At 39.7% G+C, this 22,420-nt stretch overlaps 2 protein-coding genes across 10 annotated transcripts in view; both read right to left on the bottom strand.

Annotated features, from left to right (window-relative positions):
- Positions 1-1,491: 1,491 nt before the first annotated feature.
- LOC129842377 (zinc finger protein 664-like) overlaps positions 1,492-22,420 on the bottom strand; it is a 37,472-nt gene continuing 16,543 nt past the window's right edge. Inside the window, exons 2-6 of one of the 9 annotated variants that reach the window (XR_008757574.1) lie at positions 3,589-3,755; positions 3,082-3,388; positions 2,396-2,437; positions 2,209-2,288; positions 1,492-1,825 (exon numbers count right to left, since the gene is read on the bottom strand). Coding sequence is in view for 2 of the 9 variants with exons in the window: in XM_055910919.1 (XP_055766894.1) it covers positions 1,815-1,825; positions 2,209-2,280; positions 3,082-3,388; positions 3,589-3,755 (557 nt within the window). In the remaining 7 variants the exon portion in view is untranslated. Of the gene's footprint in view, positions 1,826-2,208; positions 3,389-3,588; positions 3,756-4,910; positions 5,488-22,420 lie in introns of those variants that run through there. The other 8 variants (XR_008757572.1, XR_008757573.1, XR_008757569.1 and 5 more) reach the window with 8 other exon arrangements.
- Positions 8,895-20,999, bottom strand: LOC129842382 (zinc finger protein 239-like). The gene is made up of 2 exons (XM_055910926.1): positions 20,447-20,999; positions 8,895-11,511 (listed from the first exon to the last, which is right to left on the bottom strand). Exons 1-2 carry the CDS (start codon positions 20,478-20,480, stop codon positions 10,625-10,627), a joined length of 921 nt encoding a protein of 306 aa, XP_055766901.1. The 5' UTR covers positions 20,481-20,999; the 3' UTR covers positions 8,895-10,624.

Below are 22,420 nucleotides of genomic sequence, written 5' to 3' on the forward strand. Positions count from 1 at the left end.
ATTTAATTTTCAGACAAAAGGTAGGTAGGAATCAGGAACATAGCTAGTCCTAAAATATTAATTAGCCCCCCCCCCCCCCCTAAATAATTCAATATCAGTCAATATATTTTTTCTCTGATTTCTTATTTTCGTCAACCGTTCCATCGCATCATAAACTTTTTACCGGGCCGGCACTAGGACCGGGGGAGGCTGCTGCAATAGTGACTGTTATACTTTCTTCAGCAAAGATGGCGGACAGAAATACTAGGAGACAGGGGTACCCCTACACAGAGCTGAATCAAAGATGGCGGACAGAAATACTAGGATGGAAGCAAAAACTGTAAGGGATTATAACGTCAGAAAAAAATCATGCAAAAACATGTACAGTTGACAGGAATGTTAGTTCATGTAGAGACAAACGATTATGTATTTTTTTAACATAAAATTTATTTACGAAAATCGCGATTTAGCCAGCTAGCTGACTAGCTAACATTAGCCAGCTAGTTGACTAGCTAACATTAGCCAGCTAGTTGACTAGCTAACATTAGCCAGCTAGCTGACTAGCTAACATTAGCCAGATAGCTGGCTAGCTTTATGGGTGTTGTGACATGAGTATGAAATTGTAATTCTGGTTGTTTTAGGGACTCATGAAACAACCAACAAACCAGGCTTTCGTTTTGTGTAACAGTGGATGTAAAGAATCTAGCTAGCTGAAGAATTTACTGCAAATTGAATGTACAATTTTGTAAGCTTGCCTTTTTGATATTTACCATGCAGATAGATGAAATAACGTAGCTAGCTATGTTCTTGCTTATTGTGCAGTGGATGATTAAAATACCTCTATGCCTATGGATGTGTAGCTAGCTATCTAGCCGATCTGTGTATGGACCCAAACGTTTGGTATACATATTAGTTCAGAACCTAGCTATGAACCTCAGCTATCATAGCCAGTTGTATCAACTTCAAAACAGCCTGAATGACATTAATGAAGCCTATGGATTGAGTAGAATATAATATCATGTTGTGCCAAGGATGCAAGTCGTATATACATGTAGTTATTACCATGCATGAGATCCCCACATTGTAGCCTGTACATTTAATATATTCACTGATCATGTACTCTACCTTGGCAAATAAAGGTGCAGTTTAGGTATGAATGTCTTTGAGATTATTTTTCAGTCATATCCAATACCAGGAGAATCAAATTCCAGTCTTTGAATGACGCTGTGTCTGCATGTATTACAATTATACACTTCAACAGTGTTTACCAATCTTGGTCCTGGGACATCAATGGTTACACATTGTATATAATAGACTAGAAACAGGATTTAACTAGTTAATTCATATATACAGAAATATAATGTTAAAAACAGAACACTACACTTCCTATGCATCATGTAAATACTCCAACATCGGTTCATCTCAACATCTAATGCCCTTCATCTGCATTGATCTGGTAAAACACAGGATAGGTGGAGTATTTCATCACATTACACTTCATTTCAACCAGTAGAGAATGTGAAACGCTTTATTGAAAAGCTCATTATCCAAGTGTTATAAATACAAGTTCAATCTGTACTTCAATGCACATCTGTTGTGCATTATAAAAACAGAGGAAGAAAGAGGAGGTGGAGAGAGAGGTGTAAAAGACAGAAAGGGAAAGAGGTAAGCACATAGGAGCAGGGAAGGCAGCACATGATTAATGAATCACAGTGCTACATAAATATTCTCTCAGCTCATCACAATTACATAATAGTGTCTCACATCGGCACAAAGGTTATCTTAAAAGCAGGTGAGGTGGTGATGATGGGACTGGGGGTTGGCATCCTCTCACATCAAAACATATCTGCAGACGAGAGACAGATGGAGAGAGCGAGCATGTTTAAGCCTTGTGTTTTTATTCTAACATTGTTAGTCATCAATCAGGAGGTGAAATGCAAAACTGACCTTGGATCAGTAAATCTGGGACTACTGCATCTATCTGTATTTCAATGTAAAGCATCTCTTTAATAATACTTCCTGTATAATATAAACTGACCTGGGATCATTAACTCTGGGACTACTGCATCTATCTGTATTTCAATGTAAAGCATCTCTTTAATAATACTTCCTGTATAATATAAACTGACCTGGGATCATTAACTCTGGGACTACTGCATCTATCTGTATTTCAATGTAAAGCATCTCTTTAATAATACTTCCTGTTGTCCTGACCATGTGACCTCTCACCTCTGATCATGCTGTGCCCTCTATGTAGCCAGTTCAGATGCAGGAGGGGTTCACCGACACAGCTGATATAACCTAGAGGACTTAGGGAGAAGGGGAGAGAGGGATGAAGTGAAGGAGAGAGACTGTTATTGAGAAAATAAGGTAGTTAAAGCCACAGTGTTCAACAGGAATCTGTGTGTGGCCTCACCTGGTGTCCACACCACACTTAGTGGCTGCAGAGTACTTTATGCTGAAAAACATGAACGGACACACAAGGACAAACAATATAGCGTAGTTATAGAAATAATGAAGTGTCTTACTATTCTCCATGGTTGGCCCTCTTGCCTATTCTTTGAAGGTGGAAGGAGCCACAGTTATACACCTGAGCCTGCTTACTGCACAACACAATCCATCAATCAGATTGATACATGAGTGTGTAGGTGTGGGTTATAGGGTGTCTAATTGTTCTACATTTCTTCAATATTAGTGATTTAAAATAGCCTGTTTTGTTTTTGCACAGACATCACACCCTCACCTAAACAGCACCCTCACCTGAGAAGTAGAAATCAAAGGGAGAGAAACTGTGAATTGAATAACTGCAGTTGACATAGCTAAGTAAATGGAAGAATACTCTTACTGCAATGTGAATAGCTCTTAAAAGAGCCTTTGGTTGTGCATAATGTAGTCTATGGTGTTGCCAGGGAACAGCACCCTCTTAAAATAGCCTTTGGTTGTGCATAGTGTAGTCTATGGTGTTGCCAGGGAACAGCAACCTCTTTGAAGAGCCTTTGGTTGTGCATAGTGTAGTCTATGGTGTTGCCAGGGAACAGCACCCTCTTAAACGAGCCTTTGGTTGTGCATAGTGTAGTCTATGGTGTTGCCAGAGAACAGCACCTTCTTTGAAGAAGTAGGAGGTGAAGATCTCCTGCACACGGATTGCCTCTCTTGCTGCGTTGTTGGATTCCATCCTTGAAACATCCTGCAGAGCAGCAGACTCCTCCTCTGGGACACGGCGGCGAGCTGCAGATCCCCTCCTGGTCCTCGTGTCCATCCTCATGAAGTTACGCAGGACACAGGTAGCCTTCACACACCTGAATTCCTCCAGAAGGCAGTCCCAGATGACCCTGGTCACCCAACCTTGCAGTGCCCTACACGGTAACTGTAGGCAATCGTTTTGAAGGAATCTCCAGTTACAAGGTATCTGTAGGAATATGGAAGACAATGTCATTATTAGACTTTTACATCACCAGGTCATTGTGGATTACTAAAGTATAATATCCCTGATAACAAATCATGATAACATTGGATTGATAGATGCATGGGCACATATATGTACATGTGTAGCATGTGACAATAACAGGATCATATCAAGGATAGCATCACAAATGAATACATAAATACCACTTGAAGCTTGATGATGAGTTGATCATTTGAATCAGCTGTGCAGTGCTGAGACAAAAACAACAATGTGCCTCTGAGTCCCCAGGACTGAGAACCACTGCTCTTCATTGGGACCTCTTCATATGTAGACTGGCTTTCAGAGAGCTCTTTATCTGAGGACAGAAAACCTCACAAGAAACACACTTCATTATAGTCAAATTACACCACACTGAATATTATGTTACTTTTATCTCCGTCCTCACTTCTAGGGACAGGAACTACACAAAAGTACCTGCCCTATCCAGAATAGCCTCCTCTCTCACTGACAGTTGGGGCTGCTATCCTTTCACCCTCCTCCATGGCTGGTAGCTAGCTACCTACAAAAGCATTTGGAGTTTGTTTTTTACAGTGATAAATACATCAAGATAGCTAGCTAATATGACGTTAGACAGCTGATGATATTTAATTCACTTAGCTATCTATCTATACAGACTGGTTACCTATTTAGATGTGATATGAAAGTATTGTGTGAAATTATTTTGATGTTAAAGTATTTTAAATTATTTTGATGTGATATGAAAGTATTGTGTGAAATAATTGTTATGTGATATGAAAGTATTATGTGAAATTATTTTGAGGAGTAACGGGGGCAGAGAATCAGCAGTAGAAACAATAACAAAGCGTACTCCCTGCCCGTTGAGAATCGATTCACATTTAGATGGAATATTTGACTATTTTAGCTGCCAGAGCCAGTCTACCTCTGAAAATAACATACAGTCCTTGGACCTTGAGGAGTAACGGGGGCAGCAATCAGCAGTAGAAACAATAACAAAGCGTACTCCCTGCCTGTTTCGGTAAAAAGCTGAGGGATGGGGCTGGAGAAATGCAACCATCCATGATATCAACATTCTAGTTAACCATGTTTTGGGGATATACCGTGTTTGTTTATATTTACTAACAAACATTGGAGTAAAAAAAAAGCTCATATTTTGGGTTCTGATGGGGTACGACAGTTGAAATAAGCTCATGAGGCATTTATAAGTGATTTCTTCAAGAAACAATGGGTACATATCATTAATGTATAAGTCCCAAAATGGATGTAACAACTGCTGATTCCCCCTTTAAGACTACATATTGGGCTAATCTAATAGGAGATATTGAGGACTACAGTATTTCAGGCATTGTCATTGGATGCATTTGATCAATTGTTAACGTTTTGTTGATGGTCCACTCTTGATGTTCAACATGTTACAGTGTAGCTTCAGCCATTCCTACAGAACAACATTAAAGTGTAGAACCCCTTTACTGCATATTGGTTCAACGACTGCAGAGACGGTACTTACTGGGGTTAAACAGATCTCCAACCTCCTCTTCTTCCTCCAATGTGACAGTTATCTCCCCCTCCTCTTTCACACCAAAAACTACATCCTCCTCTTTCTCATCTTCCTCCTCTTTAACTCTGAACGCGTCCTCCTCTTCTTTCAATGAAACGTCTTCCTCTTTCACTGTAACAGCCTCACCCTCTACTTCTTGTTTTACTGTGACATCCTCTTCTTCCTCCTCCTCTTTCACGACAATGTTCAGCCACAGACCTCCTTTCTCCGTCCAGCAGACCTTATCCTCTTCTTTAACAGGAGGGGAGAAGTTTATGGAGCTCATGTTCGGGGATGTTAGCTAGCTAGCTATCATTAGCGACTAGGCTAGTGCTAATTTAACCAGCCAGCTACTATAGCTGACTAATAAAAATTAACGTAATATTAAATTAAATAGGTTAACAAGTAGATAGGACAGAAGTGTGTCTAAAACACAGTAGGTAATATACACCGAAAGCGTATAAATAGCTTGAATCTTTCGGCTATGTTGGCTAGCAAGCTACCGAGGTGGTTGACGAGCTGTTTATGAAGAACCGTCCACTAGATTATACGTCACGCTGGCAGCGTCGCCTGAAAGACGCACATCGCCGTCTGCTGACTGGAGGGGAAACGCAGTTGAGGATCATATTTTATTTTCAGACAAAGATTATTGTAAATGGATTTAATTAAATAATACCATTATATTGAGACATACAAAGACAGGAATGTGTTGATTGATTAGTGCGGATAAAAAATGTTTACCACAGCATATTTAAGGCAGTTTCATTAAGTTATATTACATCTAAATTAGCAGCCAGCTACTGTAGGTCTATACTGCTCCTACATGGTGTAACAATACATCATGTAGATGTATATAATGAACAGACTCGGTCTATACTGCTCCTACATGGTGTAACAATACATCATGTAGATGTATATAATGAACAGACTAGGTCTATACTGCTCCTACATGTAACAATACATCAAATAGATGTATATAATGAACAGACTAGGTCTATACTGCTCCTACATGGTGTAACAATACATCATGTAGATGTATATAATGAACAGACTAGGTCTATACTGCTCCTACATGGTGTAACAATACATCAAGTTTTTTGTATATAATGAAAAGACTAGGTCTATACTGCTGCTACATTTTTGTATTATTATGTGTTATTTATTTCTCGTTTATTTAACCAGGTCGGCCAGTTGAGAACAAGTTCTCATTTTACAACTGCAACCTGGCCAAGATAAAGCAAAGCAGTTCGACACATACAACAACACATAGTTACACATGGAGTAAAACAAACATACAGTCAATAATACAGTAGAAAAATAAGTCTATATACAATGTGAGCAAGTGAGGTGAGATAAGGGAGGTGAAGGCAAAAAAAAAGGCCATGGTGGCAAAGTAAATACAATATAGCAAGTAAAACACTGGAATGGTAGATTTGCAGTGGAAGAATGTGCAAAGTAGAGATAGAAATAATGGGGTGCAAAGGCGCTAAATAAATAAATACAGTAGGGAAAGAGGTAGTTGTTTGGGCTAAATTATAGATGGGCTGTGTACAGGTGCAGTAATCTGTGAACTGCTCTGACAGTTGGTGCTTAAAGCTAGTGAGGGAGATAAGTGTTTCCAGTTTCAGAGATTTTTGTAGCTCGTTCGTATTAATGCAGATATTATGGACATTTTATTTAAAACATGTAATTAAACTATAATTGTAGCTCCTTTAATTTAGACCCAAAATGTATTTGCTATGTGTGCTAATGCCCGGCTATTAAAAGGAACAGGCAACTATTTGATACTCAGCCTCAGGAATGTTTGGTCACATGGAGTCAAGTGGTCACTAGATGTCTACGGTGCCAAAGAGAATTATAGTTGAGGGTGTTGGGAGTGTTAAGCGTGTTGATATAATGGTAATAATGTCACATGGAATCAAGTGGTCACTAGATGTCTACGGTGCCAAAGAGAATTATAGTTGGGGGTGTTGGGAGTGTTAAGTGTGTTGATATAACGGTAATAATGTCACATGGAATCAAGTGGTCACTAGATGTCTACGGTGCCAAAGAGAATTATAGTTGGGAGTGTTGGGAGTGTTGAGTGTGTTGATATAACGGTAATCAATCAATCAATCAATCAATTTTATTTTATATAGCCCTTCGTACATCAGATAATATCTCGAAGTGCTGTACAGAAACCCAGCCTAAAACCCCAAACAGCTAGAATGCAGGTGTAGAAGCACGGTGGCTAGGAAAAACTCCCTAGAAAGGCCAAAACCTAGGAAGAAACCTAGAGAGGAACCAGGCTATGAGGGGTGGCCAGTCCTCTTCTGGCTGTGCCGGGTGGAGATTATAACAGAACTATGCCAAGATGTTCAAAAATGTTCATAAGTGACAAGCATGGTCAAATAATAATCATGAATAATTTTCAGTTGGCTTTTCATAGCTGATCATTAAGAGTTGAAAAACAACAGGTCTGGGACAGGTGGCGGTTCCATAACCACCTGTTCCACTTCCATAATAATGTCACATGGAATCAAGTGGTCACTAGATGTCTACGGTGCCAAAGATAATTATAGTTGGGAGTGTTGGGAGTGTCCAGTGTGTTGATATAACGGTAATAATGTCACATGGAATCAAGTGGTCACTAGATGTCTACGGTGCCAAAGAGAATTATAGTTGGGAGTGTTGGGAGTGTTGAGTGTGTTGATATAACGGTAATAATGTCACATGGAATCAAGTGGTCACTAGATGTCTACGGTGCCAAAGAGAATTATAGTTGGGAGTGTTGGGAGTGTTGAGTGTGTTGATATAACGGTAATAATGTCACATGGAATCAAGTGGTCACTAGATGTCTACAGTGCCAAAGAGAATTATAGTTGGGAGTGTTAAGTGTGTTGATATAACGGTAATAATGTCAAAATTCCACTTTTAACAACCATCAGAATTGGTTAAAAAATGTTATGCCTGGTGCAGCAGTCTAAGGTACTAGATCACAGTGTTAGAGGTGTCACTATAGACCCGAGTGGTGCAGCGGTCTAAGGTACTAGATCACAGTGTTAGAGGTGTCACTATAGACCTGAGTGGTGCAGCGGTCTAAGGTACTGCATGGCAGTGCTAGAGGCGTCACTAGAGGCGTCACCCGGATTCGATCCCAGGCTTTACCACAACCTGCCGTGATCGGGAGTTCCATAGGGCGGCACACAATTGGCCAAGCGTCGCCCGGTGTTTCCTCCTACACATTGGTGCAGCTGGCTTCCGGGTTAAGCGGGAGGGTGTTAAGAAGCGCGGTTTGACGGGTTATGTTTCAGAGGACGCATGACTCGACCTTCGCCTCCTGAGCCCATTGGGGAGTTGCAGCGATGAGACAAGATCCACATTGGGGAGAAAAAACGGGCGTAAAATGATAAAAAATGCTTAAATAATGACAACAAACAAAGGTTGCATCCCAACGTGGCAATAAACAGTAGGCAAAGTGACCAGGACAAAATGAACTCAAACGTTTTACCATTGGAACACTTGATGTAATGATGTAATAATGGACAAAATGAACTCAAACGTTTTACCATTTTACCCTCCATTTACAACAACGTCACTGAGCACCATCACTGTCTTTCCTTCGTGGATCTCCTGCATGTTTACATATCTGGCATTACTCATCTCATATGTATATACTGTATTCTATTCTATTCTACTGTATCTTAGTCTATGTATTACTCATCTCATATGTATATACTGTATTCTATCCTATTCTACTGTATCTTAGTCTATGTATTACTCATCTCATATGTATATACTGTATTCTATCCTATTCTACTGTATCTTAGTCTATGTATTACTCATCTCATATGTATATACTGTATTCTATCCTATTCTACTGTATCTTAGTCTATGTATTACTCATCTCATATGTATATACTGTATTCTATTCATTAACAAATACTAAGAGGGACCAAGAGTCTTTTGATTGGTCAGTCATTGGGTTCATTTGTTGAAGTCAAATCAAGCTTTATTTATGCAGCACATTTCAGACATGGATGCAACACAATGGCTTCACAAGAAAAAACAAATAAAAAAATGAAATATTTAGTACACAACAAACAGAAGACTAACAACTGAAAGACTAATGAGCAGCCTAAGGAAATGCCATTGATTAAAATATTAATTGGATGCAATGCAAAGTTCAAGGTATTTTTTTTTTAGGAGGGGTTCATCTCTCCCTGGTACCATATAGAACAGAAACAGTAACTCATGCCCTGGAATGTGGTCTCTTTAGGTTTTAATCACCCAAAAGACATTGTAAATCTCCTGTCAGTGTTTTCTCCCAGAGGCCCATCCTCAGTAGAAGACACAGACACAATAGTTCTAAGAACCCTCTATTCTGTTGCATAAAACAACCAGTTGATGCAATAAAAGTATTATAACATAATGTTGCAGTTTTGCTCTCAGTGTCCACTGAAAGTTGACTAGTAACAACAACTGGGACCTAAAAGACACCCACCATGAGACCCACTAAATCTGCCCAAGAAGACGCAAACAAAAGAAAAAACCCACACCAAACTTAAAGACAGGAAGCAAACCAAAAAGGTGGAGCAACTAAAGGTGTTGACTCTCCACATCTATCAAGACAACTGGAGCACTGGACCAGACACTCTTAAATAGAACCTGGACCAGCACAGGTGAAACACCTTCCCACTAACGAGATGGACAAGCCAGCACAGGTGTAACACATACTGACTAACGAGGTGACACCAATCAGTGCGCCCTACGTGCTAACGAGCTAGACGTGGAAAAGTCCAACCTCAAAACATAAATGAAAAACCAAAGACTGTAACACCTTCCCCCCTTAAGAGAATGCTCACCACCAACAGAAAACAACTTCCATTTCACATTATAATCAACTACAATGCTTCACCTTCACCAATATAAACATGGTGTCTACTGACCAACAATTAAAAACAAGGAAAAAAACGTATTTTTCTAGCTTTTCAAAACTAGCTTCTAGAATTCTTGTCTTCCTAAAACTCACTAGATTCTAGAACTCTCGTCCCCTTGGAACACATGGAACTAAAAAAAAACACATGGAAATGGAAGATATATTTTACCTCACTGGTTAGAGGACAACCTGCATTTTGGAGTGATGCATTTAAATTTAGGGGTCGCTAAACAAAGGAACGCAACACTTATTTGTCATCACTCATCGATATCATGTTGAAATCAACTGTGTGACAGGATGGAGATGAGGTTGCACGTCCTGTTAAAACTAATAGCTCAAAAACCACACGGAATCTGGGAGTAATGTGTACATCCCTGGTTAGAGGACAACTTGTAGAAAACGGCTAGCTACATTTTGAGGTGTTGCATTTTGATTCAAGTGGGTCACCAACACGGTAAATGTAACACAGCTCTTTTTGTGTTAGTCACTTTTTGTTAAATCACATAAATAGTACTCTTTCATTTCAGAGCCTGGATTTTCCCCCTGATGCTAATATCCATATCATGTTGAAATCAATAGAACAGGGGACAAATGTTTAGGGTTCTACATTGTGACATCATTAAAATACTCCTTCTACAATTTTAAAACATTCTACATTGTGACATCATTAAAATACTCATACTACAATGTTAAAACATTCTACATTGTGACATCATTTCATTGATATCACGAAATAACTCCTTTGATCAGAGATCTTTGTCTCTTGTCAGCTATAAGATTTCTCTCCTGTGTGTATTCTCTGGTGTAGAGTCAGATGGCCAGATGTAGTAAAACTCTTCCCACATTGACCACAGCTGTAAGGTTTCTCTCCTGTGTGTGTTCTCTGGTGTATAGTCAGAGTGCTAGATGCACCAAAACTCTTCCCACATTGACCACAGCTATAAGGTTTCTCTCCTGTGTGTATTCTCTGGTGTAGAGTCAGATGGCCAGATGTAGTAAAACTCTTCCCACATTGACCACAGCTGTAAGGTTTCTCTCCTGTGTGTGTTCTCTGGTGTATAGTCAGATTGCTAGATGTAGTAAAACTCTTCCCACATTGACCACAACTATAAGGTGTCTCTCCTGTGTGTGTTCTCTGGTGTAGAGTCAGATTGCTAGATTTAGTAAAACTCTTCCCACATTGACCACAACTATAAGGTTTCTCTCCTGTGTGTGTTCTCTGGTGTATAGTCAGAGTGCTAGATGCACCAAAACTCTTCCCACATTGACCACAGCTATAAGGTGTCTCTCCTGTGTGTGTTCTCTGGTGTTGAGTCAGATTGCCAGAATGACCAAAACTCTTCCCACATTGATCACAGCTGTAAGGCTTCTCTCCTGTGTGTATTGTCTGGTGTCGAATCAGATGGCAAGATTGACCAAAACTCTTCCCACATTGAACACAGCTAAATGGTTTATCTCCTGTGTGTGTTCTCTGATGAATTTTAATGCCTGATGAGGTGAATCTCTTCCCAGAGCTGCTGTGAGTTCTCTTCCCTGTGGATCTCTGCAGGTGTTTATTGAGGTGTTCTGATCTGGAGAGACTCTTCTCTGCCTCTTCAGCATCATGAGGTTGTTGAGGCTCCCCAGAGGATCCACGATAGTGAAGTATCTCTCCTGTGTGAACAACAAAGTCAGACAGATGGTTAAAGGCCCACAACAGCGGAAATCCATTGTAAAAGGTGATGCCAAAAGCGTAGCCATGATGTTGTACAACAACTGACGTCTGTAATGAATGTTAAAGTTATTTGACAATTGTCTTCTTATGGCTGCAAGGGGCAGCACTGAGTAACCTGGAAAGAGGTGGCCATTTCAAACGGCCTCCTACTCAATTCTTGCTCGTACAATATGCATATTATCGTTACTATTGGATAGAAAACACTCTCTAGTTTCTTTAACCGTTGGAATTATTTCTCTAAGTGAACCAGAACTCTTTCTGCAGCCCATTTCCTATCCGGAAGTGAGATTTCCAAAAGCGAGGTCTCTCTTCAAGAGCTTGTCTATAAAAGGGCATGTCACTTGGGACTATAGAAACACGTCATACACCTTCCCTTGGGTGTCATGCGGAAGTGAGAGCAGAAAGGACTTGAATATCTCGTTCTGGGATTGAATACAACCTCTTGGAGTGAGAGGTACGCCATAATTGTTTTTTTTGAAGCCTGAAGTTTGACCTGGAATTGCCTCCTGGAAAACCGTCGTTATAGGTGAATATGATCTCCGGCTCGGATTTTTTTGATACATGTGAACAAATCATCATAATGTATGTTTTTTCAATATAGTTTAATCAGATTATTGAAATTTTTTCGGGAGTTTTACCGTGTTCCGTCGTATGACTGTGTTTACGTCTGAGAGATTTGTGCCACTTGGCTACTTTCAATGCTAATTGAAGAGGGATATTTGCCATTCTGAATCCAAACAACGACTCATCTGGACAGAGGACACATGTTTCAACATTCTGATGAAAGATCAGCCAAAGTAAGACTCATTTTATGATGTTATTTCATATATCTGTCGTGCATGTGAACGGGTCGTGGGCGCCCAAATGTGTCTCTCTATTGTGGCTACGCTAATATAGCGATACATTTTGTTTTCGCTGTAAAACATTTAATAAATCGGAAATATTGTTTGGAATCACAAGTTGCCTATCTTTCAATTGCTGCAAACTATATATTTTTCGGAAATGTTTTATGATGAGTAATTAGCTATTTGACGTTGGTGTCTGTAAATATTATGGCTGCTTTCGGTGCACTTTCTGATTGTAGCTGAAATGTAAAATATGATTTATACCTGAAATATGCAAATTTTTTGAAAAAAAATATGCTATACAATAAATATGTTATCAGACTGTCATCTGATGAATTTGTTTCTTGGTTAGTGGCTATTTATATCTTTATTTGGTCGAATTTGTGATAGCACCTGATGGAGTAAGAAACTGATGGAGTTATAAAAGTGGTGTCATTTGCTAACGTGGTTAGCTAATAGATTTACATATTTTGTCTTCCCTGTAAAACATTTTAAAAATCGGACATGTTGGTTTGATTCACAAGAAGTTTATCTTTCATCTGGTGTCTTGGACTTGTTAATGTGTGAAAGTTAAATATTTTAAAAAAATAGCTTTTGAATTTTGCGCCCTGCACTTGAGCTGGATGTTGTCATAAGTGTACCGATATCGGGCCAGCCAGCCTAACAGGTTAAAATGAGCAACAATAATCATATTTTGTATTGTTTTCACATTAGTAGTAGAATCGATGATTGTAGGCTAGAAATAAGTTATTCATGTTGTTGAAACTCTAAGCAGTGAGCCAGACGACTTTTGGTCTCCAATATAGGCCCCTTTCTGTGTTTAATAAAATTGCGGCACGAGGGCAAAGCACATACAATTTGATTGTAGAAACACCTCCCTGCTAATGAGGAAACCACTAGTTATGGATGTAGTATATCTGGTAATGAGGAAACCGCTAGTTATGGATGTAGTATATCTGCTAATGAGGAAACCACTAGTTATGGATGTAGCATATCTGGTAATGAGGAAACCACTAGTTATGGATGTAGCATATCTGCTAATGAGGAAACCACTAGTTATGGATGTAGCATATCTGGTAATGATGAAACCACTAGTTATGGATGTAGTATATCTGGTAATGAGGAAACCGATAGTTATGGATGTAGTATATCTGGTAATGAGGAAACCAATAGTTATGGATGTAGTATATCTGGTAATGAGGAAACCACTAGTTATGGATGTAGTATATCTGGTAATGAGGAAACCGATAGTTATGGATGTAGTATATCTGGTAATGAGGAAACCACTAGTTATGGATGTAGCATATCTGGTAATGAGGAAACCACTAGTTATGGATGTAGCATATCTGCTAATGAGGAAACCACAAGTTATGGATGTAGTATATCTGGTAATGAGGATAGCGCTAGTTATGGATGTAGCATATCTGGTAATGAGTAAACCACTAGTTATAGATGTAGTATATCTGGTTGTAGAAACTCCTTCCCGCTAGTGAGGATTATAGTTATAGCAAAGATTTTAGTTTTTCACAAAGTATTCTGAATGTGAATGGGTGAAAACTCAGGGGAGTAGCCTCCATTTCCAGGTTGCTTATGAGTGCATTTCACACTACTTTGGATTATAATTGTAAGGCTCGTTTGAATGTCCTGCTTAATATAATGTTTGTTTGATCATCGCAAATCAACCGCTTTGTACTTAAAAAACCCTTCAACCAGTAAAATGCTCTTTGTCTTTTCCATCAGCCTGACAATGAGGGTTTGTACACTGTTTGCCAAATTGTCCCATAACTTCACCTAACAACAAATATAGGAAAATAGCTCTGTGTGTTGTACAATAGCCTATCCATCAAGGAACAGTTCTCTACACATTATGAGCTAAGTATCTCTGTGTGCAAACAGACTAACGAGACCCTACTGTAAATCAAGCAGACAATAACATTATAAACACCAATTTGTTAGGGATGTTGGATCCAACGTGGAGCACGGCATAACTGTCTTTACCAGAGTAATGAATGAAGAAGCACTTTGGTTGTTGTTGCATGTCGTGATGTTTGTCATGTGACTGGCATTCAGAAAATTATTTCCTGCATCAGCTGATGATAGTTGAACATGTGACTAACTAAACAGCTACAGTATTAAGAATGATGTGTAATTATTGAAGAACCACGTTCATGACAGTATCCATTTGGGTGTTGTCAATAAAGTTAAGGTGACTCTAGGTTAGAACCATTTGATTAAGCAAACTCTGAAATTATTTTGGATTTCTGTGCCCATGAAAACTGTTTTCCCAGCGTAACATAAGGAGACACTAAATGTTACATAGTTAGAGTGCATTTCAGAGATCTGAATACAAAAAACTGTCCTAACAGGACAATAACCTGTAATGCGTTATCATTCTAAATGTACTGAATAAAGGAACAGTTCTCTGTGCTTTATCTTGGACTTATTTTTCTACTGTATTATTGACTGTATGTTTGTTACACTCCATGTGTAACTCTGTGTTTTTGTAAGTGTCGAACTGCTTTGCTTTATCTTGGCCAGGTCACAGTTCTAAATGAGAACTTGTTCTCATCTTGCCTACCTGGTTAAATAAAGGTGAAATAAATAAATAAAATAGATCAGCAACGGTGGCTTGCAAACAGTGGATAGTAAGTAGCCCACCTTTGGAATAACTATGTTAAGTCATAACTGTAGTATCCTGTATAACTATGTTAAGTTATAACTGTAGTATCCTGTATAACTTTGTATAGTTATAACTGTAGTATCCTGTATAACTGTAGTATCCTGTATAACTGTAGTATTCTGTATAACTATGTATAGTTATAACTGTAGTATCCTGTATAACTGTAGTATCCTGTATAACTATGTATAGTTATAACTGTAGTATCCTGTATAACTGTAGTATCCTGTATAACTATGTATAGTTATAACTGTAGTATCCTGTATAACTGTAGTATCCTGTATAACTATGTATAGTTATAACTGTAGTATCATGTATAACTGTAGTATCCTCTATAACTATGTACAGTGATCCCTCGTTTATCGCGGGGGTTACGTTCCGAAAATGACCCGCGATAAGTGAAATCCGCGAAATAGAAAACTTTTTTTTTTTTTTACAATTAGCAACTATTACATGTATACAAATACAGTGACTCACGTGTAGGCCGTTTCACTGCTCTTCAGACTGGGCCGCTGCATCCTGACTGCGCTCTGCAGTGTTCTCTTCTTCTGAAGCCCGCGGTGCAGGTGTGTTTGTTCGGGAGAAGAACATAGTGATAGGCAGCTGTTGTCGCTCTTTTTTCTTCTTTGCAAAAAGATCCTTGTACACCGACATGCCACCATCGATTACGTTGGAGAACTGTAATGAACGGCTCATCAAAGGGTCCCATTCCTCAGCTACTCGCTTAAGTTCAGTGGCCATTCGCACCATGGTTGCTAAGCGACCAAGCGTTAGTCCTTCCTCCTCATCTCTCGTGTCCTCTTCTCCCTCTTCTCTTTCATCGTCGCTTTGTGGCTTTGTCATTTCTGCCAGCTCTGCATCGGTCAGCGGCTGTGCGTCTCCATCAATCAGGGCGTTTATGTCATCCGGACTCATGTCATTAAAGCCGTCTCCTCCAATCTGTTTAGCCAGATTCACAGCTGTTTCTACGGCAGAGTGGTGGACCTCGTCAAGCGAGCCTCCGGTTGCGTTTTGCACTGCCTCTGGCCATAGTTTTTTCCAGCAGGCCTTCAGAGTTTCCGTTTTCATTTCCTGAATGGCCCTCTGAATGTTTTGGAGACACGATGCGATGGTGTATCCACGCCAGTAGTCCTTCAGTGAGAAATCTTGATACGAGTCCATAGCGTCAACAAGATGTTGCAGGGTGTTGCGCGTATAGAGAGCCTTGAAAGCACGGATGACTCCTTGGTCCATGGGCTGAATCAGGGATGTAGTGTTTGGCGGCAGAAATTCGATTTGCACACCATCATATGCCAAATCATTATCGTGACCTCCGGCGTTGTCAAGGAGCAGAAGCACTTTAAAGTTCAGTCCCTTTCCTCTCAAATAACACTTGACCTCCGGGATGAAACAGTTTTTGAACCAATCCAGATTGAGCGCTTTTGTCATCCAAGCCTTTGCATTGTACATCCAGTAAACAGGCAAATCATCCTTATTTTTGTTTTTCAGCGCCCTGGGATTTTTAGACCTGTAAATCAGCCCCGGTTTAATCATGAAACCTGCGGCATTTCCGCACATAACCAGGGTCAAACGGTCTTTGTGAACTTTAAATCCTGGGGCTTTGGCTTCTTCCTGCATGATGAAGGTGCGGGAGGGCATTCGTTTCCAAAATAAGGCAGTCTCATCCATGTTAAAAACTTGTTCGGGCTTATATCCCCCCTCCTCAATGATCGCCTTGAATTTATTGTTCACGAAGGCTTCTGCCTCAGCGGTATCCGCAGACGCCATCTCACCGTGCAGACAAACATTTTTAAGTCCAAAGCGTTTCTTAAACTTTTCAAACCAGCCCTTGCTTGCATTAAATGCGCTTGGCACTTTGTCAGCAGCACTTGCTGGGGGCCTGGCATCCTCTCCCACTGTGTCAGCAGCACTTGCTGAGGGCCCGGCATCCTCTCCCTCTTCCCCGTCACTGACAGCAAAGTTTTCATACAGCATTCTCGCTTTTGTGCAGATAACGTTTGTATCCAGGGTTATGGTTTTTTTCCTGCAGTCATTAATCCACAGAGCTAATGCCGTCTCCATCCGTACCATGGTCTTGTTGCGGACAGTTACAACCCTTTTTGCATTCGTATTAAAATTGACTGCTGCTGTCGTCCTTATGTTGTTTTCCTCCTTCTTTATGTAACGAACGGAAGATTCATTGATTCCGTAATGGCGAGCAACGGCTGCATAGCTTTTACCTTCCCTTAGCATGTCCAGAAGTTTAACTTTATCTGAGATAGGTAGCATCTTCCGCCGTTTGGGCCCATCCGCAGGTGCTTTTGTCGGTCCAGGCCGTTTCGTCGACATTATGGGTTTAGGAGATGTTCGAAATTACAAGATAATTTGGCCAACTTAATGTAAATTTGCCAAGCTGTTTTATGTACGTACACATAACTGCACGAGACGACAAAATGATAGCACAATTCGTAGCATGTTTTGATACAAGAAGCGGGAGTGAGTTTTTAGCGAATCAGAATGCAGAGCACAATGCACAAAAAAAAAAAAAAAAATGCATTATGAAAATCCGCGAAATAGCGAATCCGCGATAAGTGAACCGCGAAGTGGCGAGGGATCACTGTATAGTTATAACTGTAGTATCCTGTATAACTATGTATAGTTATAACTGTAGTATCCTGTATAACTATGTATAGTTATAACTGTAGTATCCTGTATAACTGTAGTATCCTGTATAACTATGTATAGTTATAACTGTAGTATCCTGTATAACTATGTATAGTTATAACTGTAGTATCCTGTATAACTATGTATAGTTATAACTGTAGTATCCTGTATAACTGTAGTATCCTGTATAACTATGTATAGTTATAACTGTAGTATCCTGTATAACTGTAGTATCCTGTATAACTATGTAGTATCCTGTATAACTATGTAGTTATAACTGTAGTATCCAGTATAGTCTGGGAGGAGGTGAAACCACTCAGGCTTATTTGATGTGATCTAATGTTTTGATCATGTAGTTTTCCTTACAAGCATTCAGTCACCAAAGGGGGTTCGGTCATTCCTTTGTTTATATACTGTCTCATTGACAAAAATATTTTGGATCATTTGTTTACATCATTCCTTTGTCTCGACATATACAGTAAACGTGCTGAGGTTCTACTGTTGCCAAGGAGACACATTTTATTATTTATTTACAGTTTGGAGGGTTGGGGGTCTGACATCCAGGAGACACATTTTATTATTTATTTACAGTTTGGAGGGTTGGGGGTCTGACATCCAGGCGACACATTTTATTATTTATTTACAGTTTGGAGGGTTGGGGGTCTGACATCCAGGAGACACATTTTATTATTTATTTACAGTTTGGAGGGTCGGGGGTCTGACATCCAGGAGACACATTTTATTATTTATTTACAGTTTGGAGGGTTGGGGGTCTGACATCCAGGAGACACATTTTATTATTTATTTACAGTTTGGAGGGTTGGGGGTCTGACATCCAGGCGACACATTTTAGTTCTAATGGTGCCGTTCTGTTATTCTTTTCAGCTTCTTTTTCCAAGCATCTTACATTACTCTGAGACTAGTTATCCTGGGATCTTACATTACTCTGAGACTAGTTATCCTGGGATCTTACATTACTCTGAGACTAGTTATCCTGGGATCTTACATTACTCTGAGACTAGTTATCCTGGGATCTTACATTACTCCGAGACTAGTTATCCTGGGATCTTACATTACTCCGAGACTAGTTATCCTGGGATCTTACATTCCTCTGAGACTAGTTATCCTGGGATCTTACATTACTCTGAGACTAGTTATCCTGGGGAATAGTTTCAATACATTTGCAAAAAATCGAAACCTGTTTTTGCTTTGGCATTATGGGGTATTGTGATGTCATTATGGGGTATTGTGAAACATTTTAGAATAAAGGGATGCACCGATATTACATTTTTGGCCAATACCGACATCCAATATTTTCCTTGCCCAAAAAAAACGATACCGATAACCGATATTTAAAACTCTAGAGGCCTTTTAGGCATTCTACTACAGCACTCTAATAGTTAACACACGGACTCAGCAGTCTAAGCCACTGCATCTCAGTGCAAGAGGCGTCACTACAGTCCCTGGTTCGAATCCAGGCTGTATCACATCCGGCAGGGATCGGGAGTCCCACAGTAGTTGTCTGTTATTGGTGTAGAGTGGACGACAAAGGAGAGTGAACGACAAAGGAGAGGGATCCCACATGTGGATATGATACAAATTATCATTATTACTGGAAAATATTCATTTAAAATCCAGGAACTTTACAACTTTAGCTCTCTAGGTCAAGCCAGTAGGTTACAGTAGGTTGTATCTCTCTAGGTCATGCCAGTAGGTTACAGTAGGTTGTATCTCTCTTGGTCACGCCAGTAGGTTACAGTAGGTTGTAACGCTCTAGGTCATGCCAGTAGACTACAGTAGGTTGTATCTCTCTAGGTCATGCCAGTAGGCTACAGTAGGTTGTATCCAAGTGGAAACAATTATCAACCCAATGTGGGAAGTGTCGAATTTGGTCAACAACAAAATGAATGGCTTATTTGCTACGTGAGGTTTACTTGATCCAACAGAAGGTTCGTAGTGCTTAAGTTGTTATGTGGACACGTGACATACCGACAACTTTGATAAAAAACACTATAGGAGTTGTCTGCAGATCGCTATGCATATTCATGCTAGTAGCTTAGCATCTCTCTCCATTGAATACAGGCGGTGCATATTCATGCTAGTAGCTTAGCATCTCTCTCCATTGAATACAGGCGGTGCATATTCATGCTAGTAGCTTAGCATCTCTCTCCATTGAATACAGGCAGTGCATATTCATGCTAGTAGCTTAGCATCTCTCTCCATTGAATACAGGCGGTGCATATTCATGCTAGTAGCTTAGCATCTCTCTCCATTGAATACAGGCGGTGCATATTCATGCTAGTAGCTTAGCATCTCTCTCCATTGAATACAGGCGGTTGACGACAACAACCCTCATAGAATATAAACAATAGATTACAATAAAAAGATTAATCCACTAATCCAAAGAAAGGATAGGCGGGAGCTAGATAACCCACAGTGCTACAGTAGGTTTTAACTCTCTAGGTCATGCCACTATATGACAATCACAACATGCCATGCCCCCAGTCTGCGGTCAGCAGATATATATTTGAGAAGGGTCTATGTTAAGTCACTTTTTGGAAACGGAACGGAGAAAACAAGGGGTAGCTTGCGCTCCAGTCGTCTGATTCTAGACATATCAGTCATCATCCCAGGGCCCTCCGTTGAAGAGGTATTGACGAGCCAACTCCGAATATCCAAAGTTAAAAACACATTTAAGGCGGTACTTACTGGTGTTAATCAGATCTCCTCTCCTCCTCTTCATCTTTCAATGTGACAGTAATCTCCCCTTCCTTCTTCACTCCAAAAACTTCCCCCTCTTCTTTTACTGTAACATCCTCCTCCTCTTTCACTCTGAACGCTTCTTCCTCTTCTTTCACTGTAACGTCTTTCTCTTCTTCTTTCACTGTAACAGCCTCATCCTCTACTTCTATTTTTACTGTGACCTCCTCCTCTTTCGCGACAATGTTCTGCCCCAGAGCTTCTTCCTCCGTCCAACAGACCGCCTCTTCTTTAACAAGAGGGGAGATGTTTAGTGAGCTCATGTTCAGGGATGTTAGCTAGCTAGCTATCATTAGCGACTAGGCTAGTGCTAATTTAACCAGTCAGCTACTGTAGCTGACTAATACAAAATAACGTATTATTAAATAGGTTAACAACTAGATAGGACCTAAGTGTGTCTAAAACACAGTAGTTAATATACACCGAAAGCGTCTAAATTGCTTGAATCTTACGGCTATGTTGGCTAGCAAGCTACCGAGGTGGTTGACGAGCTGTTTATGAAGAACCGTCCCCTAGATTATACGTCACGCTGGCAGCGTCGCCTGAAAGACGCACATCGCCGTCTGCTGACTGGAGGGGAAACGCAGTTGAGGATCATATTTTATTTTCAGACAAAGATTATTGTAAATGGATTTAATTAATAATACCATTATATTGAGACATACAAAGACAGGAATGTGTTGATTGATTAGTGCGAATAAAAAATGTTTACCACAGCATATTTAAGGCAGTTTCATTAAGTCAAACTAAATCTAAATAATTAGCAAGCTACTGTAGGTCCATACTGCTCCTACGTGGTGTAACAATACATCATATAGATGTATATAATGAACAGACTAGGTCTATACTGCTCCTACATGGTGTAACAATACATCATGTAGATGTATATAATGAACAGACTAGGTCTATACTGCTCCTACATGGTGTAACAATACATCAAGTTTTTTGTATATAATGAAAAGACTAGGTCTATACTGCTGCTACATTTTTGTATTATTATGTGTTATTTATTTCTCGTTTATTTAACCAGGTCGGCCAGTTGAGAACAAGTTCTCATTTTACAACTGCAACCTGGCCAAGATAAAGCAAAGCAGTTCGACACATACAACAACACATAGTTACACATGGAGTAAAACAAACATACAGTCAATAATACAGTAGAAAAATAAGTCTATATACAATGTGAGCAAGTGAGGTGAGATAAGGGAGGTGAAGGCAAAAAAAAAGGCCATGGTGGCAAAGTAAATACAATATAGCAAGTAAAACACTGGAATGGTAGATTTGCAGTGGAAGAATGTGCAAAGTAGAGATAGAAATAATGGGGTGCAAAGGCGCTAAATAAATAAATACAGTAGGGAAAGAGGTAGTTGTTTGGGCTAAATTATAGATGGGCTGTGTACAGGTGCAGTAATCTGTTTACTGCTCTGACAGTTGGTGCTTAAAGCTAGTGAGGGAGATAAGTGTTTCCAGTTTCAGAGATTTTTGTAGCTCGTTCGTATTAATGCAGATATTATGGACATTTTATTTAAAACATGTAATTAAACTATAATTGTAGCTCCTTTAATTTAGACCCAAAATGTATTTGCTATGTGTGCTATTGCCCGGCTATTAAAAGGAACAGGCGACTATTTGATACTCAGCCTCAGGAATGTTTGGTCACATGGAGTCAAGTGGTCACTAGATGTCTACGGTGCCAAAGAGAATTATAGTTGAGGGTGTTGGGAGTGTTAAGTGTGTTGATATAATGGTAATAATGTCACATGGAATCAAGTGGTCACTAGATGTCTACGGTGCCAAAGAGAATTATAGTTGGGGGTGTTGGGAGTGTTAAGTGTGTTGATATAACGGTAATAATGTCACATGGAATCAAGTGGTCACTAGATGTCTACGGTGCCAAAGAGAATTATAGTTGGGAGTGTTAAG

This window comes from Salvelinus fontinalis, unplaced genomic scaffold, assembly GCF_029448725.1.
Source record: "Salvelinus fontinalis isolate EN_2023a unplaced genomic scaffold, ASM2944872v1 scaffold_0036, whole genome shotgun sequence".
NCBI lineage: Eukaryota > Metazoa > Chordata > Actinopteri > Salmoniformes > Salmonidae > Salvelinus > Salvelinus fontinalis.